Source organism: Diorhabda carinulata, chromosome 4, assembly GCF_026250575.1.
Source record: "Diorhabda carinulata isolate Delta chromosome 4, icDioCari1.1, whole genome shotgun sequence".
Classification (NCBI taxonomy): domain Eukaryota; kingdom Metazoa; phylum Arthropoda; class Insecta; order Coleoptera; family Chrysomelidae; genus Diorhabda; species Diorhabda carinulata.
Window position 1 is genome coordinate 13,685,601 of NC_079463.1, and position 22,552 is coordinate 13,708,152.

At 33.8% G+C, this 22,552-nt stretch overlaps 1 protein-coding gene across 4 annotated transcripts; it reads left to right on the plus strand.

Annotated features, from left to right (window-relative positions):
* The first annotated feature begins 277 nt into the window (after positions 1 to 277).
* Positions 278 to 21,012, plus strand: LOC130892250 (probable 3',5'-cyclic phosphodiesterase pde-5). 4 transcript variants are annotated; one of them, XM_057797529.1, is made up of 11 exons: positions 278 to 468; positions 5,626 to 5,694; positions 5,749 to 6,055; positions 6,275 to 6,470; positions 8,730 to 8,962; positions 10,817 to 11,157; positions 11,218 to 11,420; positions 12,588 to 12,926; positions 15,748 to 15,906; positions 16,478 to 16,732; positions 20,626 to 21,012. In XM_057797529.1, the coding sequence occupies exons 2-11, from the start codon at positions 5,685 to 5,687 to the stop codon at positions 20,905 to 20,907; spliced, it is 2,325 nt and encodes a 774-aa protein (XP_057653512.1). In that variant the 5' UTR covers positions 278 to 468; positions 5,626 to 5,684; the 3' UTR covers positions 20,908 to 21,012. The 4 variants fall into 4 exon arrangements, with proteins under 4 accessions (XP_057653512.1, XP_057653509.1, XP_057653510.1 ...); XM_057797526.1 differs by lacking the exon at positions 278 to 468 and adding an exon at positions 1,618 to 1,796; XM_057797527.1 differs by lacking the exon at positions 278 to 468 and adding an exon at positions 2,380 to 2,428.
* Positions 21,013 to 22,552: the final 1,540 nt, after the last annotated feature.

Sequence of the window (22,552 nt, forward strand, 5' to 3'; positions counted from 1 at the left end):
GAAACGCGCATCAGACGGTGCAAATGTGAGTGTGATTGTAGTGGTGGCGTAAACAGATTTATATTTCGAAGAGCATTATACAAAGAAGCAACTCATTGAGGAAAAAAATTATAATTGCCAAAGTATATACTGTAAACGAAGTGGCCAAGAAGAATGGTCACACTGCTTTAAGATTACCTCCGTACAACTGTGTTTTAAATACAATCGAATAAATATGGTTCCAAATAAAAAGAGAAAACTCCGGCGTGGAATTGATAACGAAAGAATATTCAATTAGAAGCACCGAGTATTGTAGAAATGCCATAAATCACGTATAGAGTTGAAAACCAATATATGCAACAGGTACCAGTTTTAAATTGTAAATGATTTAAACGACAGTGATTCTGAGAAAGATTAATGTGATGCTAGGGATTTAGAATAATTGTATAGTATATGTATTATGGAATAAGACCTCAAGGAAAAAACTTGGTAAGTCAAAATCTTAGAATTTATTAGGAAATTATCATAGCTATTAAGTTAAAAAGTTATTCCCCAGTATGATTTCACTGTTTTAAAATATTCACTGTGTTGTATTTATATTTTGTTTATTTCTTTAATTTCTTATTTCTTAGACTTTTTGATATGTTTATGTTTCTAAATATTCTTGATTTTAGATCTCTTCTGTTTCAAAATTAGGTTTTTTGATAATTTTTGAAAGTGACGTTTCGACTTTTCTTTATCAAAATATGATGTTGACACTTATAATTTGCGTATTTATATTGATCAATAGATTTATCATGAATATCAAAATAAGGATAAAATCAATCTAGAGCTTTGCTCTAATAAGAAAAATTTATTTTCCCTAGTCCTTACATCTCAAATATATAGCAGTAGTCAATTGAATCAGTTTTATCAGAATTTACATAATAGAGCTATAAATTTTACTTTTTTTTATCATTTATAGCTTTTTCGTTCTTATGAATGTGAACCATTTCTAAAAATTCCCTTTTTCGTGTATTAGATTCCGATCCAAGAATTTTTGAATCTTTATAATTGAATTTATGTTTTTTTTTGACATTCCATGGTTCGTTAACGCAGTTTTTTATAGTATGACCTTTTAGTCTATTTTCTAAATATTGAGATATCTGCCCTATATAGACAGCGTCACAATTATTACAAGGCAGTTGATATATAATATTCTTCTTTTGTTTTTTGGTGTTTTAGATTTTAGTTTAGTAAAATATTTGGATGTATTATGTCCTTTACGACTTACACATATTTATCGAATTATTTCATGTCCATATCATATTTTGATAAAGACTTAAAGAAAAGTCGAAACGTCAATTTAATCTATCTTTAGAAAATTATTAAAAAACCTAATTTTGGAACTGAAGAGACCTAAAATCAAGAAGATTTAGAAACATTAATATTTTGTTTATTACACTATCTATTGATACAGCAAATAGCACAAGAGTAGTTTAAAATAATTCGATGATATAACTTTTTTGAAATGAGCTAAATAAATTGTTGAATACCCTCGACGTGAACTAAACAAAAATATTTACTGTGCTACTACGTTATAATAATTAATTAGATTGGAGTAATGAATTTAGATTATGTATCACATATGATATATATATATACACCAAACGCAAACAGTGGCACACGGTAAAAATCTTATCTATATTTTTATCAATATGAAGCTTAAAATTTGCGTTCATTACCTATTGGTGTTTTTTTAATACGATGAACTGCCATGTGTAGTGTTTTATTGCGAAGAATTATTCGTTTCTGCGGAGGAAAGTCTACACAAGCAGGTGAATCTTAGAAATGTGTAAAATCTTCCTTTTATTGTTCAATAGTCAATTGATTGATTGAATACGTTAGTTGAATAGATTAAACTCGACTTTAAAGTTGCTAGACAATCTTTTTATGATTCTTTTCTAATAAAACAGAGTAATTATATGTGTAGGTATGCAACTACATAGAATTTAATTGTGCATTATTTATAGAAATTATCTTTGTTTTGGACGTTTGGTGAAGCATTTAGCCAAAGTACAATATAATTGTTGTTTACTAAAAACGAATTCTAAAATCAATGATAACGACCAAATTTGAATTGACAACAAAAACTGACAGCAGTCAGACATGACAAAGTTTCATTATATAGTGTTATTGTTTATTGTGAAATATTTTTCTCTGCAACTGCTAAGAGATGTGACGTATGTCATAGTGTCATATTTATCACGGCACTTTGCCCTCACCAGATAAAAGATTTGTTGTTTTTTTCAACTATCGATAGGTTGTAAAGAAAAAATAGATAAATATGCAAAAAAGATTTTATCACCAAAAGTAAGGTACAATACAGATTATTTCTATATATGATCACTCTCCATCGAATGTAGCCGGCAGTGATTTGTGAGTTGTGGCGGTTTCTTTGAAATCGGTGGTAGGTATTCGAAAATATGCTATTGAAATTTCTGAAGGATTTATTTACATGTCGTGGATCAAAACAATTCCAGAAGTCAGCATGCTTCTTCGTTCGTTTTGAATAGCTCTCTGTAAGCGTTGCGAAGTTTTAAAATATTAATCTGCAGTAAATGTTTTCCAGGCTGCATAAAAAACCGTTGCCATAATATTACAACTGTTGAAGGTTTGATTGAACTTTGAGGGTCTTTTCATTCGTACTTTCATAAAAATTGGAATTTTGTTTAAATATTAGTTTATCAGGTTATAAATATTCATAATAAATAATATGGATACTGACAATAATAACGCTTTCAATAATACTCCTCCAGAGATATTGAAAAAGGTGCAAAATTGAGTTTAGATTTGTCACCGTAAATTTCAAGAAAAAAGTATGAAGTTGCAAACGAATTTATATTTTCCCGTGAGTGTATTTTTGCTGCGTTTTGAAAAATATATAAAAAAATCCTCTCTTTTAATAAATAATAAATTACTTGTATATGAACAAATCCTAAGTATAGACCTACAAGATCCAACTATAGGAATTTGCCAGCGAAAGCAATACCCAAATAATTCAGAGCCTCCAACATAAACTGCTAAAGAGTAACCTTGATGCGCTCTGGTACTTTTGAAATAGCCACCTCCATTGAGACTTCGAGGTAGAGACTGAATGGCAGATAATCACTAAATTTGTCAAGAGTCACGAGCAGCTGCTCTGAAACCACATGAACATCGAGGTAATCAGCTCCTCAGAAACACCAACTAGAGATAAAACTGAAAAAAGCGGAACCTTTGAGTTGGTGACCTCAATAGGGTCAAATATGTATAAAAGTATGTGTATATATACATTTAAGGCTGAGTTGTGACTGAGCCAATGAAGAAAATCCCCGGATATAGTTCATATTGACAACACAACTGATGTTTTATCATATTGTACAGGTTGACGTAATTATTCTGAATCAATTCATCATTCCTACTTTTCTGATAATATAAGTAAATTATTATTATCACATCAATAAATAGAACACTTGATATAGTTAAATGATTTATTTTATTGTATTTTCTAGTAAGTCATATATTCTTTTGTATAAATTTTCTTATTGAAGCAACCATGCAATATTTACATCTGGCAGACAACAAGATTCTTATACTATTCTTCAATTATATTCTTGTCTCATTTATTGTTTTGTTTATTCTGTTTCGCAGTCCTGTTTCATCTAATACCATTTGGTTCTTTATTATAACAATTTTCATACTGAATACACTGCTTAAACCACCACTACACTCACACACATAATTACACTGTCTGACGCACGTTTCGATAACCAAGTTATTGTCTTCAGAGACTGAAGGTAAACTAAAATCTAATGATTTGACTTACCTGTTTTATACTAAATTTTCCCATCAATAAACCTTCTCCCGCAAAAATTAATTACAGCGGGGAAAAGCTCCTTGGCCGGAATCTTCACATTGATTCCTTGACTACTAAACTATTGAATGGGCTGTAAGAGTTGGCCCTTTGTCCTTATTTAAGCTACTCCTACATCTAGCTATTTCAATGCTTTCAAATGCATCCAACAATTTATTATTGGATACATTTTTTAACAATTTCAAATTATTAATATTTTTGTCATGATTGTGACTAGCAACGCGATCGGCAATACCTGATTTTCCGGTCCGTCCATATTTCAAACGAGCTATGTGCTCTTTAAACCGGACAATAACGATCTCTTAGTCTGCCCAATATACATTCCGTGGCAATCACCACAGCTAATTTTGATATGTACTACTCTTTTCCAAATTTTATATTTTATCCCAACAATTATTTTAATGTATTGTTGGATTTATAAACTAATTTAAAACCCACTCTGCTTAATATTCCTTCCAATCCTTTTGTATAAAGAGGATTGAAAGATCAGAGCAAATGTTTCTTATTTTTCATTTTGAGTAAAGTGGTTACACATAGAGGTTTCTTAAACATATGACGATTTATTAACATATTTATAATTCTTTTATCATCGCCGTTAAGTGGTACAGCTAGATCCTCAATAAAGGTCTTTTCCTTATTGTATCTTTCGATGGTAAGTCGTAAGTGTATCAATCGATGTACTAGGAAATGGAGACGGGTCATCTTATGTTGGATAAAATTATAAGAATCAGCCGGGTAACAATGTTCACAGGTTTCGATAAAACAGGGCAACGATCAAGTATCTTCCACCATTTCTTCACATTTAATAATAAAAAAATGATCAAAATGTAGGATTTTGAAAGAGGTAGACAGATGTTATACATAAAGATAATTAAGCAACCAATTCTAATTGTTGTAGATAACATTGCTAAAACTGGTGAAACACACACAACTCTAATGGATTTTTTTTGTAGCGGGGAAACCGCTCGAAGAACGATGCTTGGCTAGGTGGTGTCGTCTGTAGTGTCGAAGTGTCAAGAGATATCTACTAAAACCCTTCGTTAGTGAGCTCTGCTTGGAACAGCCCTAGCAACCTAGCAACTTGTTTATTATATTCTCAGGACTAGAAGTCCCTAGTAGATTTTCCATTTCTCTTCTTCTTTCCGTCCATACCAAGCAAAAAAAATGTGCTTCGTAGTATTTTGTCGGTTGCAGTGGATGCTTGTAATCTGTAATATGTTACATGACTTTCATTTCTAATTTATCACGAAAATTTCAGCATGGCCAATGGATGTCGTACCAAAGGGCATTGGTAGTGTTAATACCTCATCATGGTACAGTACAAGTTGTAAAGAGTGAGTCTCAGTACCGTATCATTATTCTGCTAGGCTCAAATATTTTCAATTTCTTTCTTAAGTCTATCTGTGCTCAACATATTTTGATTGATCTGGTCGCCCCTTTCATTAACAACAAGTTGACTTCCTTCCAGATATCTGTGAAAATCCCTCTTTGAAATAGTCTTTTTACTAGTGTTAGCTTATTAGTAATTTCGAGGTGATATTATTACTTTGTGGATGTATTTGGATGCATGAAGATGATATTTGGTGTAACTTGTGAAACAAATTTTATGATAAAAAAAGGTTCATTCTATTTTTCTCTTACATAGGGATTGCGCTAATATATGTTTGTCCACTTCTTCATGCACTTTCCAAATGCATTGTTTTACTCGCAAACTGTACTAAGTGGCAAATATGTAACTATATGATTTTCAGTTTTCACTTCTAGTACTGGCATCAGTCAATATACCGCTCAACACTTACCGTTGGACAAAATGATAACTGGTAACTATGTTTGTAATCAACAACATATATTTTATTTATATTTATCATTTCCAGAGGAGGAAGTGTCGAAATTCTTGTTGCAAAATGCGAATTTCTTGGAAGAATTCATTATGGAAAATATAGAGGTGGAACAACTAGAACGTTGGATAATTCGGAAATCAAAAAAAGGAAACAAAATCCCAGAAACTACGTACCCAGAAAGAAAGACGAGCTTATCTAAATGGAAATTTTGTGTCCACGCTGATAAGAGACAAATGTTGAAGAATCTTACACATAGTTTACAAGTGAAACCGAATCAAGATCACGTGTTGTGGGAATTGGCCAATTGTATTTCAGCTGCCGTGAAAGCTGATGGATTCAGGTACTAAATTACAGAAGTTCTAAAATATATTTTCCTATTGCTACGCTATTTGTGGATTTTTAAATTATTTCTTTTTCTACATTTATACAAACTTCAGAATTTGAGCATTGATGTTAAGAAGATCGACCAATAGATATAAAAAAATGTGTATAAATAAGAATTGCTCCACAAATCTTTCAATGATTTCTGTTGTCTACTATTACAAAATATATTTTGTAGGTTATATTTGGTGGATAAAGTGAATCCAGAACAATTACATCTATATTTGGGTATAGATAGAAAAGATCTGACCTCAAAATTAAAGCTAACGAAAAGTGGTGTCACTATTCCCACACACGTAGCCCGTACACAGCAATCCATTCGATTTTCGAAAGGAAGAAATGACTGTAGATTTCCGGCTGATGTTATGAAAGAGGTGAGTAAATGTTCATGAAGCTTTCATTCAGGTTTCTGATGATAGTGTTTGAAATTTAAGATGATACGTATTCGGTTGATAAAAATTGTGTCGATGACATATCTATCGATTCCTTATCAAAATAAATGTATTAATTTTGAATCATTGTTGTAAATTGATTGAAGAAGAATAAAACGCTCATATCAATTTCAAGAGCTGAATGGAAATAAAATTATTCAATTGCACATTCTTAAAAATAATCAATATGCTTCGTTTTCGACGCCTGCCGAAGCATCACGTACCTTGAATGAATCAGTACCTTCAATGCTGGTTATGCGCTGGCACTTTTAGTATAAAAATTTCACTTCAATTCAATATTGACAAGAATTAATTAATTATTGTGGCTAAAGTGAGAATTTTCAATCGACCTAGTATTTTAGTTGGATTTAATTCATTGTCATACCATAATACTCCTCAATGGTAGTGTTTTGTATAAAATGTGGATGTCTTTCATCGCGTGACTAAAGCCAGAATATTTGAATAAAACTGGGGAATTCCAGCAGATTATCTTAGAGTTTATCTGATTCGGAATCTGCGCTGTCTTCACCAGTATTTATTATCATTGATTCAATATCTCAATATCTATAATCACCGAATTTCGTTCTCGAGTAAATCAGTCTTCAATTATTTTCTAGGTGTGTCTAACACAATTATTCCAAACATTTGTACCACACTTTTCCAATGTCTCTTTCCACATACTCAAGACCCTTTCATCGACGTATTCGTATCTACTAATATATTTATTATCTTGCAGGGGGCTCAAATAAGTTCAATGGCAATAAATTTGCAATGGTAGGATGGTAGTCTTAAGATTTCATGAACATGTTTTCGAAACAATTCATTAATAACATATACATTTTCTCTTCGGTTCCTTTTGGTAATTTGTAATAGTTCAGGTCTTGAGACGTATTCATTAAACTCAAAATTATTAGCTTTTAACCAAGTGATAATTCCATATTTGTTGGACGAAGTAGGAGGTTATTCCTTTGCAAGTATATTATAAATTTAAGGTGCCTTGTCCATTAATATTGACGGCGGTTCTTTTACATTAAGAATTAGCTGTGTTCCACTTTGTCAATATTCCTTCGTCCATTCCACCGTTTCAATCTGACGCCGATGATTTAGAGGAAAACACTAAACAGACATTTTCTACTAATCTTTTTGATAAACCCGCTGGACCAATAATAAGACGTTGTTTACCGCCCTAACTTTCTTGTTTACGTACTTTTTTAATATTATGGTCGTGCTAAGAACTTTATCTAAATTGTACAAGATTGTACAAAATGATAAACACTATTTACCACTAATAAATAGTAACATAAGCCTTGTAATATTCCCGTGTTTCGGCATTTTAGGTATTACAAAATATGAAAAGTTCACAGGTTAATGATATTTGCACTTACGATGTAAAATTAAACAAAAAGTCAAATTAGTTCATAATAGAATAGATTTCAATAATAAATACACGTTCAATCCAAAAGTTTGCTATTAACCAAATTAAACAAAGCTCACATCAAATTCAACTAGAACAGTCAGTTATTCACGTTACATTTATTATATCGTTGTCCCTTTTTGCGATTACTACTGTCAATTTAAAGAAACTATTACGTATGTCTTGTAGTTGGTCTTGTGAAGAAGACAATCGATCTTATGTTGTTATGTTTGATAAAAGAAGATAGTATGTAGAAAATATGTGTTTCTATTATCATACTATAAGAAAACTCGGTTTGGAATATCATTTTGGGGACGAAATGATAAATACTACTTCACCAAATTCATGAAACTATCCTCAATAAAAATATTGGATAATTCCAAGCACTTCCTTGTTCCTCGATGTCATGTAAGCATGAATGTCACATCATCTACAAGAGCCAAAGTACTGCGAATAGCTACTATCCTCTCAAAATTAAATTCTTAAACTTCTGTGTATTGATGAGAAACGTCAGCAATGTATTTTGCAATATCATTCTTGCTAATTACATCCATGAGCATGTCATAAGTGATTTTATATCGATTACATACTTGACAAAGTTAAATGAATAGCCCACACAATCAACGCATTGTACTGCTCCGGCTCCAATCTCTGACCACAATCACTTGGTTATCGAAACGCGCATCAGACAGTATAATCGTGAGAGTTTGTTAGTGTAGTCAGCGTATTCAGTAACTAATATTTGGATGTTAGCCACGTAATTACTTCTTATGTAAGTTATATTTTAGTTACAGAGTAATGTGGGTCACATTCATTGTCAGCCTATAAAACAATCCGATGGGAAAATGCTGGCGGTGCTGGAGATGTGGCGACATGAGACCAGCAACCCATTTTATGAGGAGGATGAAGAAATCGCTTGTAGTTACTTAGTTTGGGGAGGAATCGCCCTACATTATGCACAACTCTACATTAACATGAATCAACAGAGAGAATTAAATGATTTCCTTCTAGTAGTCGTCAAGTAAGTGAAGATTCATAGAATTCATGAGCCATTTGTTGTGATAGCATTGTCTAGTTTAACAATTTAGTACGCTATTCCAAGCATATGGCGCTTGTACTGAACCTACTCCAGAAATGCCTTAATTATCGGAACAGTTGTAGTATAAAGAGAAAACCAAAGATGCCTATATCCAGTTATCAAGCTGTAGAGAATTCAAAACCTTCATAGATAAACGTATCAAACTAGGCAGCGGATATACTGCCGCTTGGTAGAGGAGAGATAAACTCTTTGATAAGTTTAGTTAGCGGCTCGTGGAGGTCTGCTATATCAGATCCTATGTACCTGAAAAGCTCTTACTAACATATAGAAAAGAAAATACCAATGAAAGAGACTTGCTTGCAAGTTCGGAATATTTTACTACTCTGGTGAGCCTCCATTGGCTAAAGCGACTAAAGGGACCCAGGTTACTGAGACCAACAAAACTTTCCAATTCATAACATTATTAGCTTTTGATGGGAAGTTACAGATTCCTAAATTTTGTATGTGGACAATACCACTTAGTATTTTCTTCAAAGTCACTAGAGGATCCAAAAACCCACTAATATACCACCACAAAACATAACGCTGCCTCCTTGAAATGTAACAAGTGAAGTGCATAACTCGTCCTACAGGCCTCTAAATCAGTATGTGATTTGAAGCAGAAACCAGTCCAATTGTAGTTCTTGCAAAGAGCCCTTAGCCACCATGTTTTGTGCCCAAAATAATCTTTTCTTTTGAGTCGTACAAGCTCTCTAGACATGGCATACTGAAAGAAATTCTTTCGAACATTTCTTGTTATTTGACTGCTTTAAGCTGCTATCTTTTTTTCCTTATTTATGGGTCAATTGTTAATGTAATTGTACTATCGATACGTTTTATTTATTTTCAAAACAACACTTTGAAAGTGATCTAGAATTTTCAAATTGATTAGAACCTTGTTATATTTAAGTATCATATCAATATATTCATCATAAATAGAAGTAAATAGTGTTATTTATGTTAATAACGAAATAAAATCATTTTTTAATTGAAATTTGAATTCCCATTCTAAATTTGATTTGATTTATAATTATTTGATCCTTTTTCTTGATAAACCGTCTTGAGTTAGGTCTGATAGAAAATTCGCCTCACAAAACAAAATATTTTGACATAAAGACAGGAGTAAGTCAATTTTTGCCTGGTTTTTCTATAAAAAAAGAAACAATAATCAAGAAAATTTATCAAGAAAAACATAGTTTATAGTAAAATAGTAACCACCAGGGGCCATTAAGCACTTAGGCCCATCGTGCCTCACATGAAATTATTAAAGACCGATGTAATTTGAAGAGCCGATCAGGTGCTTTGGTTTGAACCTTGTGACGAACCACCTGTCAAGAGGAATAAACTGCGGTGGCTTGGATGGCCCCAGTCACCGCAACAATGAAATCCAGCAGTTGCTTTTCCGTGAAGCAGGTGCCAGATATTATCATCCTTCTGATTCCACGTAGCCAGCACTGGGCCCTACTGTGGGTGTAGTTTTATGGCTTTTAGAGCTCTCCTTCTCTTTTTTTCCCCGCATCATTGATATTGCGGGCCTTGTCAATAGCACCAATCAGAGCTTCAACATCAGTAGAAGCCGATGCTTTGAATGTAGTGAGTTCGTTCGCGACACATTTGTGATTAAAGCTCAGGTACTTTAATAACTCGGCAAGATTGCTTCCGCCTTAGATTAAGCTCATTAAAATGAGCCATAATCCGCACCGACCTCCTCCTAGTATAAAAAGGTCTAAAAAATTTAATTTGCTACGAGATCAATCAATACCGAAAACATAAACATTTCCCTTTCCTCATTTTTAGGTCAATTTTTCAAAACATGGTCAGCATAGACAGCCTGGTGATAAAAATAATGAATTTTGCCCAACGACTTGTGGACGCTGACAGAGCATCTTTATTTCTTGTGGATTCGAAAAGTAAAGAATTGTATGCGACAGTGTTTGATGTAGGTGTGGGTGAAGAGACGTTAGCCGAAATTCGTTCATTGGCAAGCGAAGAGGAAGTATCAATACAACCTTCGAAAGAAATTCGGTTTCCGTTAGGAACAGGAATCGCTGGACAGGTTGCAATGAACGGACAAGTTCTCAATATAAAAGACGCTTACGCTGATCCGAGATTCAACAGAGCTGTAGATCAACTCACAGGTAGTTATATTTGGATATATTGTTCGCAAGACATAATGATTCTAAAATTTATTATTGTAGGATATAAAACCCACACTATTTTATGTATGCCCATTTTTATTCGTGGGTCTATAATTGGAGTCGTACAAATGGTGAACAAGCATAAAGGATATTTTACCAAAAATGATGAAGAAGCTTTTGAAACATTTGCTGTTTATTGCGGCTTAGCTTTACATCATGCAAAGTTATATGACAAAATTCGTAAATCACAACAGAAATATAAAGTAAGTGAAATACATAACAGGAAAGGGCTTCATTGTCTTTATTCTCTTATTTTTTATCACAAGTTTTATCTTATCATCAGCCATATTACTGGAGCTTTACCTCTTTTGCCTTCGTCATACCGTTCCTTAATCTGCGAGTGAGAAAATTCTACAGCAAGCTCGAGCTCAGAAGCTATGTCTAGGTATTCAGAGAAACTCCATCTCCCTTTTGCCAGCCATTTCATTAAGTGCCTTCATCCTCTTTGTGTTTGTATACACCTATTCCAGTTAACATGCCATTTTTGGATCATCTTTGTAGTAGATGGCCCCATATGAAGTCTTGCTAACATTGTTTTGACCCAATTCGTCTCTGCTGGTAAGATTGACCTTGAAACCGTCAAAGAGTTACGTCACTTAGATCCTCTTAAGTAGAATTTTGAGTTCGTTCTACACGTGCCATTCATTTATTTTGGTCCCTTTCCTCTCAGCTATAAGTTGAGAATTGAAATTCCTATAAATTATATACGAACATTGGATCCCGTTAATGTACTTAGACAGTCTGCAACTTCAACATAGGATTTACTTACAACTCTTTTCAATGCTAAAAAATAATTGTAGCGGAGACCTTTTTTTGTTTTTGATATGGATAATAAATCACGCTGTATATAATTAAAGGAATAATCACTATCACTCAATTGGGTTTACTAGCTACTGGATTGTTATTAATAGCATAAAAAAGATCACCATGTACATTTCTAGTTTAGAGGAAATCAGTGATTATTTTTTTGTTGTTCAAGCAGTCTATAAACCACCATGTTAAGATCAGAGTATTGATAATATAAATCCCTGATGCATTTCACAAATCTTCTATTGGGAGGAACTTGGTCATTAATACCTAGCACTGGCTCCTAGACTATAATTACACTTCTGTTCAGTTCGATTGAAATATTATAGCAGCAAGTTATTATTCGAATTATATTTCTCATTTAGATTAATACTAGAGCTTTCAAACGTTGAATCAATATTTTCTCAGCCCTCAAACTACCCTATTTTTGTACGATTAGGCTTAGTATACCAAACCAAGACGGGAAATAAGGACTCCATCGATATTTTTTGTAATAAATCAATGAAAAATTTCATGGTACGAAAATTTGATTTCAGAACTATCATAGAAACAAATATTTGTAGGTAGCTTTGGACGTGTTGAGTTATCATAACACTTGTACGGAAGAGGAATACAAAGCTGCCCTTCAAGTTGGAATGCCTAAAAATATAATGGGAATTGACAACTATTACTTCAATACTTTCGACTTGAAAGATATAGAAAAGACACAACAAGCAATGTTTATGTTCAATGATTTATTTGGAGAGGGTTCATTTGACCAAAGCTGCTTGTTAAAGTTCATTTTGACCGTTAGAAAAAATTACCGGAGAGTACCTTATCATAATTGGACCCACGGTTTTTCAGTTGCTAACAGTATTTATTGTATACTCAAACATTCGCCTGAAGTGTTTAAAAAAAATGAAGTAAGTATTTTTCCGTTTATTTAATAAAGGTCATTGTAAAATCAAGCTTGAATAAATATCATAGATTTGGTGTTTATTATGGGAAAAAACCTTCAAGTATCTATATTTTCATCATTGGGGAAGGAATTAATTGAGATACATAGTGAAAGAATGAAATATTTAGTTAACATATTTTAAAAACCAAATTTCAAAACGACATTGAGTTTTTTTAGGCTGGATTTACTATTCTATTCAGTGATTTTTTAAGAGGGATAGGATTTGATTTTGAAAAAAAACCACAAAAAATTGATGAAATCTTTATTGGAATCGATAAAACGATCAGTATAATTTAATGTTTGAAGGTGATTTCATGCAAATTTTGGCTGCGGCTCCGCTTTAGATGTCAAATACCAAGTCATAACGGCCGGTATTTCACGAATAAATGCTTCAATATTGGCTTCTAGTGCTTCAATCGTTGCTGGTTTATTCCTTTAGATATTAGTCTTAACATGGCTCCACAAGAAATAGTCCAACTGCGTTAAATGACACGATCTAGGCGACCAATTGAGGGGCCCCAAAACGTGAGATTAACTGTTCACCGAAGGCGGCTCTCATTTTGGCCATTGTTTCGCGTGCCGTGTGGCATGTGGCGCCGACTTGTTGGAACCACATGCCAGGCATGTCCAATTTTTCCATTTTTTGCAAAAAAAATCGTCAATCATCACACGGTAGCGCTCGCTATTCACATATTCGCTGTCTTCACTCCTTATGCGGCAATTTTGCTTGTTGACATATCCATTTAACCAGAAACGAGCTTTATCGCTGAACACAATTTTTCGATAAAGAAGTGGATCTCCCTCCAACTTTTCCAGCGCCCATTCACCAAATGTTAGACGTTGTGGGAGATTGTATGGCTTCAATTCTTGCACCAGCCATATCTTATAAGGTTTTAGACACAAATCCTTTCACAAAATTTTCGACGTAATGGAGTAACAGAGGCCCAATTCGGCGGCGAATCTACATTTCACGGTCATCAGTAACACTGGTGGATACAGCCGCAATATTTTCGTCGGTCCTCAGTGTACGTTTGCGTGTTAGTGGCTTAATGTCCAATAGTGTAAACTGGATTCGACATTTAGACACAAGCTTCCAAATAGTTCCCTCAGTAGGTCGATTAAACTGCCCATAAATTAGAAAAATTGCGCGATGCACTCTCTTAAACGAACATGAATTTTTATAGTAAAATTCAATAATTTGCAAGCGTTGTTCGTTCGTAAGTCGATTCATAATTAAATTATAAACCAAACTGAACAAGTTTTATAATGACACAAGCCACGATTCACGCTTGTCAAAAACAGTGTTGCCAAAAAGATACCAGCAAAAAGATCACTCGTTAGAACTTCTCCGATTTGATTTTCAATAACTCTTGTTTTTTCTTTTGTTCTCCTCCATTCTTTTCATATAAAATGTCCTTATTCTTATATTTATTCGCTCTTTTTCAATATTTCTCATTTTGTTATCAATTCCTCCAATTGTGTCATTGCATTTCTTCTTGTCTCTCCGTATTCTTTTGTTTCCTTTGCTGCTTCATCCATTTCAATTTTCAATTTGAACGACGTGTTATAATACTCAATGTTTCTAATATCAAGCTCATTTCTTCACTTATTTCAAGCACTTGTGAACCGATTTTATTTCTATACGTTTTACGGGGACAAAAACCCTAAACGACTAAGAAATCCGATATTTTATATAATATTCTTCATTGGTCCGAACAAGTCTAGTTTGTATATTGACGCGTATATTCCTTCGCTGATGACTTGATTATTTTTTTTTCCACTTTTTCTGCGAGGTCAAGGTCAAGGGTATTGCGCTTGTAGACTGCTGTTATTACTATCAAAAAACCGAGATCCTCTTTTTGACCAGAAGGCGCAATAAGGACACTTCTCCAATTATAATAACGTGACAGTCTTTATATCCAAAACTGCTTTAGTAAGAACGCGGGGAGACTCTACCTGCGTGCTCTAAGTATACACAAGTCTCTTCAGATATACATGGGGCCGTTCACCGAGGTTCTCCCATAGGATACACACTTCGAATTCTAACCTTCTTCTCATACACGAACTCATTGTGTATTGGTCATGTGAGGGAACAGTGAAAACTAGAGTGGAACAGTACAATGTTCATGGTCTCACGGGTTTCGGCAGGGTCTATGCATACAACCCTAATAAAGGCTCTCGAAGTCCTACTGGATCTCTTACCTTTGCAACCACAATTCGAATCTATGAGGATGGAATATACACGATATATCATTAACAAATTACAGGTTAAACTAACTGGCGATGGGAAAAATTGGCTTCCAAAATCAAATTATTCGCTTTGAAGAAATGTAGTTAGGTGATACTCAATCTATTTACATATTAGAGTTGCTTATAACGGCCGAACTGGTAGGCTAGACGTTTGTCCTAGAGTCCTACATGAATTGATGATGGCTGCAAGATCTAGCTCGTTTGAATGACAGGATACCCTGGCAACGACAAGATTGATTTGCACTCCAAATTGGGATCAGCAAAATCAAAAGAGGAACTAATTCCTATTTTTGGTTAGCCAAAAGTGTAGCCATTACATATCTTTAGTCTCTGACAGGAAGTTTCAGAAGATAGTCCTCACGGATATGGATGGAAACACATGACAAAAACTAAGGAAGGTACACAGACAGATTGGTCATCAAGGACAGTAGGAAAATATAATCTGCAGTTGACAAATTTTATAAGTTATATGAATCAATAAATCATCTAACACTTAAAATGGAAATAAAATCGATTTTTACAGAAACAAATTTTAGGCTTTGGCTCTGTATGTAGGAGCACTGTGCCACGATTTAGATCACAGAGGAAAGAACAATAAATTTATGTTGGAGACAGAATCTCCACTAGCAGCTATTTATTCCACATCCACGATGGAACATCACCACTTCAATCAAACTGTTATGATTCTTCAGCAAGTAAGTATTTAGTTCCAAGTTAGTTTCAAGTACCTTCAATTAGCAAGACGTTCTGAAGACGTCCACCATTAAAAATGCCAAACTCTATTTGACATATTCACACCAGTGTTGCCATCTCAAAACTAAGTACCAACTCACGTATGATATTATTACACCTGTCAAAAACTAACAATTGATAGAAACCAAAAAGGGCTTGACCTCTAACACTGAATGCGACCATTTCATTGGTTAATTCTTCAAGAGTTTGCTGACTCACATTTTATAATGTAGATTAGTTGAAGTTTTCTAATGTGATTATAACTAAAATCTCGTAAAAAATTAGATGAGAAAGTGATAATTTTTCATCTCTTCTGTTTTGTAACTCTGGTATACTTTTATCTTTATATCAAATGAACAATACGTTAAAAAAATACGATTGAGGAGTTGAAGAAAAGAAATTTTACAACAGATACTTTTAACGTGAATCAATTCACGTATTTCAGCGTTTATTTTTTTTAAATTATCGATAGAAACACGATAATTTTACTACGAACTTTCGTGCATTAATGTACATTTTTCCAATATTTTTCAGGAAGGTCACAACATTTTCAGCAAACTATTGAACGAAGACTATAAGCAAGTTTTAAGTTATTTGAAGCATTGCATTCTTGCAACTGATTTAGCTTTGTTCTTCACAAACAAAACCAAACTAGGAAATTTGGTCAAGGCAGGAGAATTCTCTTGGGACAACGGTGAACATAGGCGATTAATTCAGGCGATAGCAATGACTAGTAGCGATCTAAGTGCTAGCGCAAAACCTTGGGAAATTCAAGTCAAAACTGTTCAGGTAAATATAATTAAAAAAACACTTATTTTTCCAAATAATGATATAGCAGTATAAAAGAGACACAATTTTAGTTAGGAAATTTATGAAACAACAAAAATTCCAATTGTTCTATTTGAAGTAGGATACTGCGTCTGTTGAGTGTTTACTGTGTGGTTAATCTAAAAGACTATTGTAATTAATATTGATATTTTATTGCAAGAAACTCCAGAAGTATTGGAAAAAGTGTAACGGAGAAAAGGAGATATGCGCTGTCAATACTCTGTATTGTAAAAAACGTTCTAAGTTGAAAATAGTTAAAAATAAGCTATAAAAGGGGGAAAAATAGGAGGGTGGTTTTGTAGTTCACTAATGTTCTAAATTGTGGGTAACAAAATAAACTTAAGACCTCCCAGTGTCATTCTCTGATATACAAATAGTTCGAAGCTAGCGCGAGGAGCCGGATTGAGCATTTTTAGACCATACTACTAAGAAGGTCACTCACCAGGTAGTTGCTAGCAATAAACAAATGTCCAGTTGCAGTTTTTCTATATTTAATATGGAATTTCATAGCAAACCTTTGTTCCATTTTTACGTCAAAACAAAAAAACAACCCCTATACAAACGAAGGCCATGGCTACACTGATTTGTCTTCAAAGAGTAGACAAATCATTCGAAAGAGTAGGCTTCAAGCTAAACAGCTGACAGTCGTTAACGTTTTGTGCATGTGTACTTTTTCTGCAGCAGCGCTAGTCTCGTTACTTAATGGCGACACCTAGTATCCACCTATCCCAATTTCTATTTTGGACGCTTCTGTATACAACGTGACCCAACAATACTTCTACTTGAAGTTATCTGATTTTTGTGAAACATCTCTTTGGAAGTTTAGGAGGGTTTTCATTTTCATGAATTTGTTTTTCACACTTTTTTGTATACGCCTCTAAATATCCTGATCATAGATGCTTTGGTATGTCTTTCTCCATCAATATGTAGTAGAGTTCGGTATAGAATGATTTCCATTGCTGTTATTGGACAAGTCTTCATGGTTCCTATAATGCAGATAGGTAAACAGGGTATAACGGGAACGCGAGGCACGAGGCTACCTACACATACAAGAAGCAACCCACTCTAGCCGTGTTTTGTTTACATTATTAGGAAGCCATTTTGAATCGATCTTCATTATGACAGCGGCCGGTGACTCAACTGCTCACTTAACTTACCTAACATCACTTTTGTTTTTAATGACAAAATTCCTTTTTTCTATATGATTTCATATAACTTTAAGTGATCATAAGAATAACTGTAAATAGGTAAGTACTAGAATACTACTATGGTTTTTTATTGTTTTTCTTGCAACATTACTTAATATGTTTTGATCAAAATCACTCTATATGTCGAATCGTTTTTATCAAAAATATAGGGCATAATGGAGCAAAGTGTGGTACCCCATTATGCTCTGTAGCTGCTGTCCCCATGGTGCCCCTTTTATGTAAGTAATCTGAAGGAATCATCTTGTACATTTGATAAAAGAATTTCTTTTGTTCTAGGAATAAAAAATGGTGCGTACGTATAAAAAGAAAAGCAGTTGGATTATAGAAAGCATGAAACAGGTTGATGCCGATTTAAGTAAAACTGCGAGCTATAGAAAGGTAGCTCAACTATATGGCGTTCCACAGACATCATTGAAGCATCATGTTGCAAATAGGGGAAAGTACCCGAATATCGAATAGATTTGTTTTTTTTATGCCACTCAATAGGTTTTATGTTTTTTTTTACACTAAGATATACTTTATTATGTTGTTTACCAGATCTGACACTTTCAGAATGATTAAATTAAATTTACTACATTTCTTGATTTTTTTCACAAAAGTTTGCACTTTCTCACTTTTGAAAAATAGACTGCTAATATCGGATAGGGAACTAAGGTGGAAATATTGGCTACAAACAAAATTAAAAATATTATAAATTTAATTATGAAACGTAATATTAAAAAGAACAGTATACAAGTACAAAACAAAAAAATAGTAAACTGTCATAAATCAAAACAAATCTTTTTTTTGGCGTATTATATCATATAAAATTGTTTTTTCTATTGGCTGATTTTTAAATATTCTACTTCTGGCTGCAGAAGTCACACATGAAAGTCTTCTAGCCTTTCTCGTCATATTCAGAATAAAGTTCATGCGCCCATCCAAGACAAAGAATGCGTCTTATCCAATGCTCTCCACTCCAATGATTTTTCAATTTGTTCTTATACGGCGAGCTAATGACAACTGCAGCTTTTCCAGCAGGGCGTCCACGCTTGTGATTGGACGATTTTCCTGGAAGCTTTGGCATAGACACACTTTTTAAACCCACTCGTAGCAATTTGCAGTGTTGCAGCCTTGGCATAAGCTTTACCCATTAGTTCTCCGATTTGATAGGAGGTTAAAGCTCTGAATGGGTTGTTAGAAAGCCATGTTTCAACTTCCTGCGAGTAGTATGCTTTGAACGGGCTCATAAATGCCACGTCCATTAGCTGGAGTCTGTGCGATGTGTGAGGAGACAATGATAACTCCATTTTCTTTGGCATTCAAAATTAAATCAATATTTCTTACATGGGTTTATGATCCTCTAAAACTAAAATAACGGGGTCGGTTTGACGTAGTCTATGGAATGCTGCACACAGTCAGTAAAAATATGAGCTTGAATCCATCCAGACTTGCTATGGTTCCTAGCGGTGTGCCATCCAAAAGTTTAGGCTTCATATTTTGCCTAGAAAATACTATAAGTTGAGGAATACATATCCCTAAAGGGCTCATGCATGTGACTATAGTTATGAGAGTATCTCTTTGTTGTGCAGATAACGTAGTAAACTGTTTTTTGCCTTTTACTGCAATGGATTGTGAGCGACGTGACTGGAAGACAGTAATTCCTCTTTCGTCAACATTGAGTACTTTATGTGGTCCCAGCTGTCATCAAGATGTATAAGGGTGGGGTAGACCGCTTTGACACCATGGGGGTAGCTCTTCGCGGCACAAAGTGGTGGTTTCCTCTGTTTGCTTTTGACCTAGATGCAGCTTTTCAAAATGTATGACTGATCAAAGGACAGTCTGAAAACTGGTCCTATTGTGATTTCCGGCGATATGTATTAACTGTTTACCTACAAAAATGTGGCAAGCCTGCGTCCCGTAATTCTGCTTGTGGCGTTCTTTGGCAGATAAGAGAACCTGCCGCGGTATAACCGCAGGAAGTGCGGACGATTATTTGGAAGTCGATTGCTTTCAACGAAAATGTGGATATTGTCACCAACGCATTAGAAAATTGTGTAACAAATGCAATGTCGGTATGCATCTAAAGCGTTGGTACAGCTTTCGCAATAAATAATTGTTATATTTTTTTATAATTAATTATGTGTAATAAATATTATTATAAAACTGATGTTTTATTCCTAAGTGGTAAAAAACGCATGTGTCTTTTAGAGTCTTAACTTTACTAGAATACCTAGTGTAACTTGCAGGTGACGTCCTCATAAAAAAATGGGGGTAGTTTACTTTTATTATATTATTTTTATCTTATCCAAATGTAGCTAAGCTATTTTATATAGAAATAAAATACATTTCTTCCTTCCTTAAACGTCAGCTTTAGTGTCGCCTTTTCGATTCTTTTCTTTGTCAGACGATTACTCCATATTGACATTATTAACATCTGCTATCGTTTGTCTGCTATTGTTTTGTACCTTGATGTGTTTCCACCACTGAAGTCTACTGTGCTGAGTAAACCACCTGTTTAAATCTTTTTTGTTAGTATGATATACAAATGTTTGCATTTTTAGCCAAGCCTGTGTAATACATTGAAATAAATAAATAATGTCGAAGTAACAAACTATAAAAATGTTCAAAGTTGTAATTTTATATTTTATATGTATGTAATTGCAGGTAATTGTCGAGGAATTTTATGAACAAGGAGATGCAGAAAGAAAAGCTGGAAGGATTCCTATACCGATGATGGATAGACATCAACCGGATGAACAGCCAGCAAGTCAAGTTGGATTTCTAATGGGAATTTGTTTACCTTGTTACAGTCTACTGTCCACTCTGATTCCAGAGACTAAGGCAATGTTGGAAATGTGTGAAAAAAATCTTGAAAAATGGAAGAAAATCGACGCCAACATCAAGAATTCCAAAAAAGACTTGCAATCATGTGAAGCAAGACAGTAGCTGGAAAATAATTGCAGGGATGGGATTTGGTTCTGTGGAACAAAAGAAAACAAAACTGGTTTAGTAAAAAATAAATAAATTATGTTACTTGTAACAGCAAACAAATTAATTATTTCCTTGGTGTCCGGGGTATTTCACAATTCTCCTCCTTCGTCCACCAAGTCTCTGAGAACAAATCTTGAAGTATCCGGATCATATAAGAACTTTTTCCTTTCTTCATATCGATTTTTATTAGAATCATTTCCATTTTCGGCTTACTCTTGGCTAGAATACCATGTTGATAAAAAACTCTTTATTTGAATGAGTCAACGTCTTCTTTTCTGTTATATTGTCAATATTTTCACAAATTGCATTGTCAGTGGAATTCCAAGTGTGATTAGAAGAAGTATTGCACTATAATTTATTACAAAAACAAAAGAAAGTATTTTCAAGTTTTCGAGAAGGTATTTTAAATCAAAGCCAGTATACACTGCATTCCTAGACATATAAAAAGCTTTCAATAAGGTTGTACGAACTAAAATATGAAAAAATCTGCAAACAAGAAATGTTGACGGCAAATTATCAACAGTCACTAAATTCATGTACAAAGAAACGAAAAATAAGGTAATAAACAGAAACATGAAATTATAAACATTCACGACAGAAGAAGAAGTGCGATAAGATGGCAGTTCGAATCCATCCATACTTATCATGGAGGAATTTATTAGAAGTGAAGAGAAAAAAAAGAACTACTTCATATTGGATTCCGACAACTAGAACGCATTATTATATCGGAATGTGCCTTTAAAGATGATTAATGATCTTAGCAGAAAACTAGGAAGTTCTAGAAGGAAAGTTAAACAGCTGAAAGCAAATATTGATAGAAAAAGGAAGGAAAATGAACAAAAAGAAAACCAAAGTTATGGTATGGGCAAATGTAAAAAAAGAAGGACAAATATAATTTAGAATCTAATGATAGAATAGAGACGGCGAACAAAGTATAATATGCCTAATAATGAAATATTCGGCGAAGAAATAAAAATAAAAGTGCACAAAGCAATTTTAAGACCCAATTCTCACATATGGCTTTAAATCTTGAGTATTGACAGTGAGATACAAGAGTAAAATTGGAGCAGCAGAGATGAATTCCTTCGAGCACTGAAAGGAGTAACTAAAATAAGAGATATCAAAATTGAGCCCACACAAGAATTTATAGAAAGGAAACAACTAGGATGGTGGGACCACCTATAAAGGATGGATAACATAGTGCTAGTAAAGAAAATTTTGGAAAGTAAAATGCCAGAAAAATGGAAAAGAGGAAGATCACGAGCAACATGGGACAACACCATAGAAAAAATCTTTAAGAAGGGAACGTTATGGGTCGAAACATTTGCCGCAAGATAGAAATGAACTGGAAACTTTTTATAAGGATTTAGAATAGTGAAATTAACACACCTACAAATACGGTAAAAAAGGAATAGATTATTATTGTTCTCATTAAAGGTTGATTATAATTCTCTCTAAATTTCTGTAAATCCATTATTTTTAGTGATAAAGAATGTAAAAACCACCATGTCCATGAGTTACTTTTCCTCGTATGTATAATTCTTAATATTGTGAGAAAATTAGAAGAAGTTGGGAGATGTTTGATTGGTATGCAATGAAA

Coding starts and splice junctions, on each gene's coding strand:
- LOC130892250 (XM_057797526.1), top strand. CDS start 1,736: ATGTGTAGTGTTTTATTGCGAAGAATTATTCGTTTCTGCGGAGGAAAG. Junction 1,797..5,625: donor AGGAAAGTCTACACAAGCAG/GTGAATCTTAGA, acceptor TATGATTTTCAG/TTTTCACTTCTAGTACTGGC. Junction 12,927..15,747: donor AAGTGTTTAAAAAAAATGAA/GTAAGTATTTTT, acceptor AACAAATTTTAG/GCTTTGGCTCTGTATGTAGG.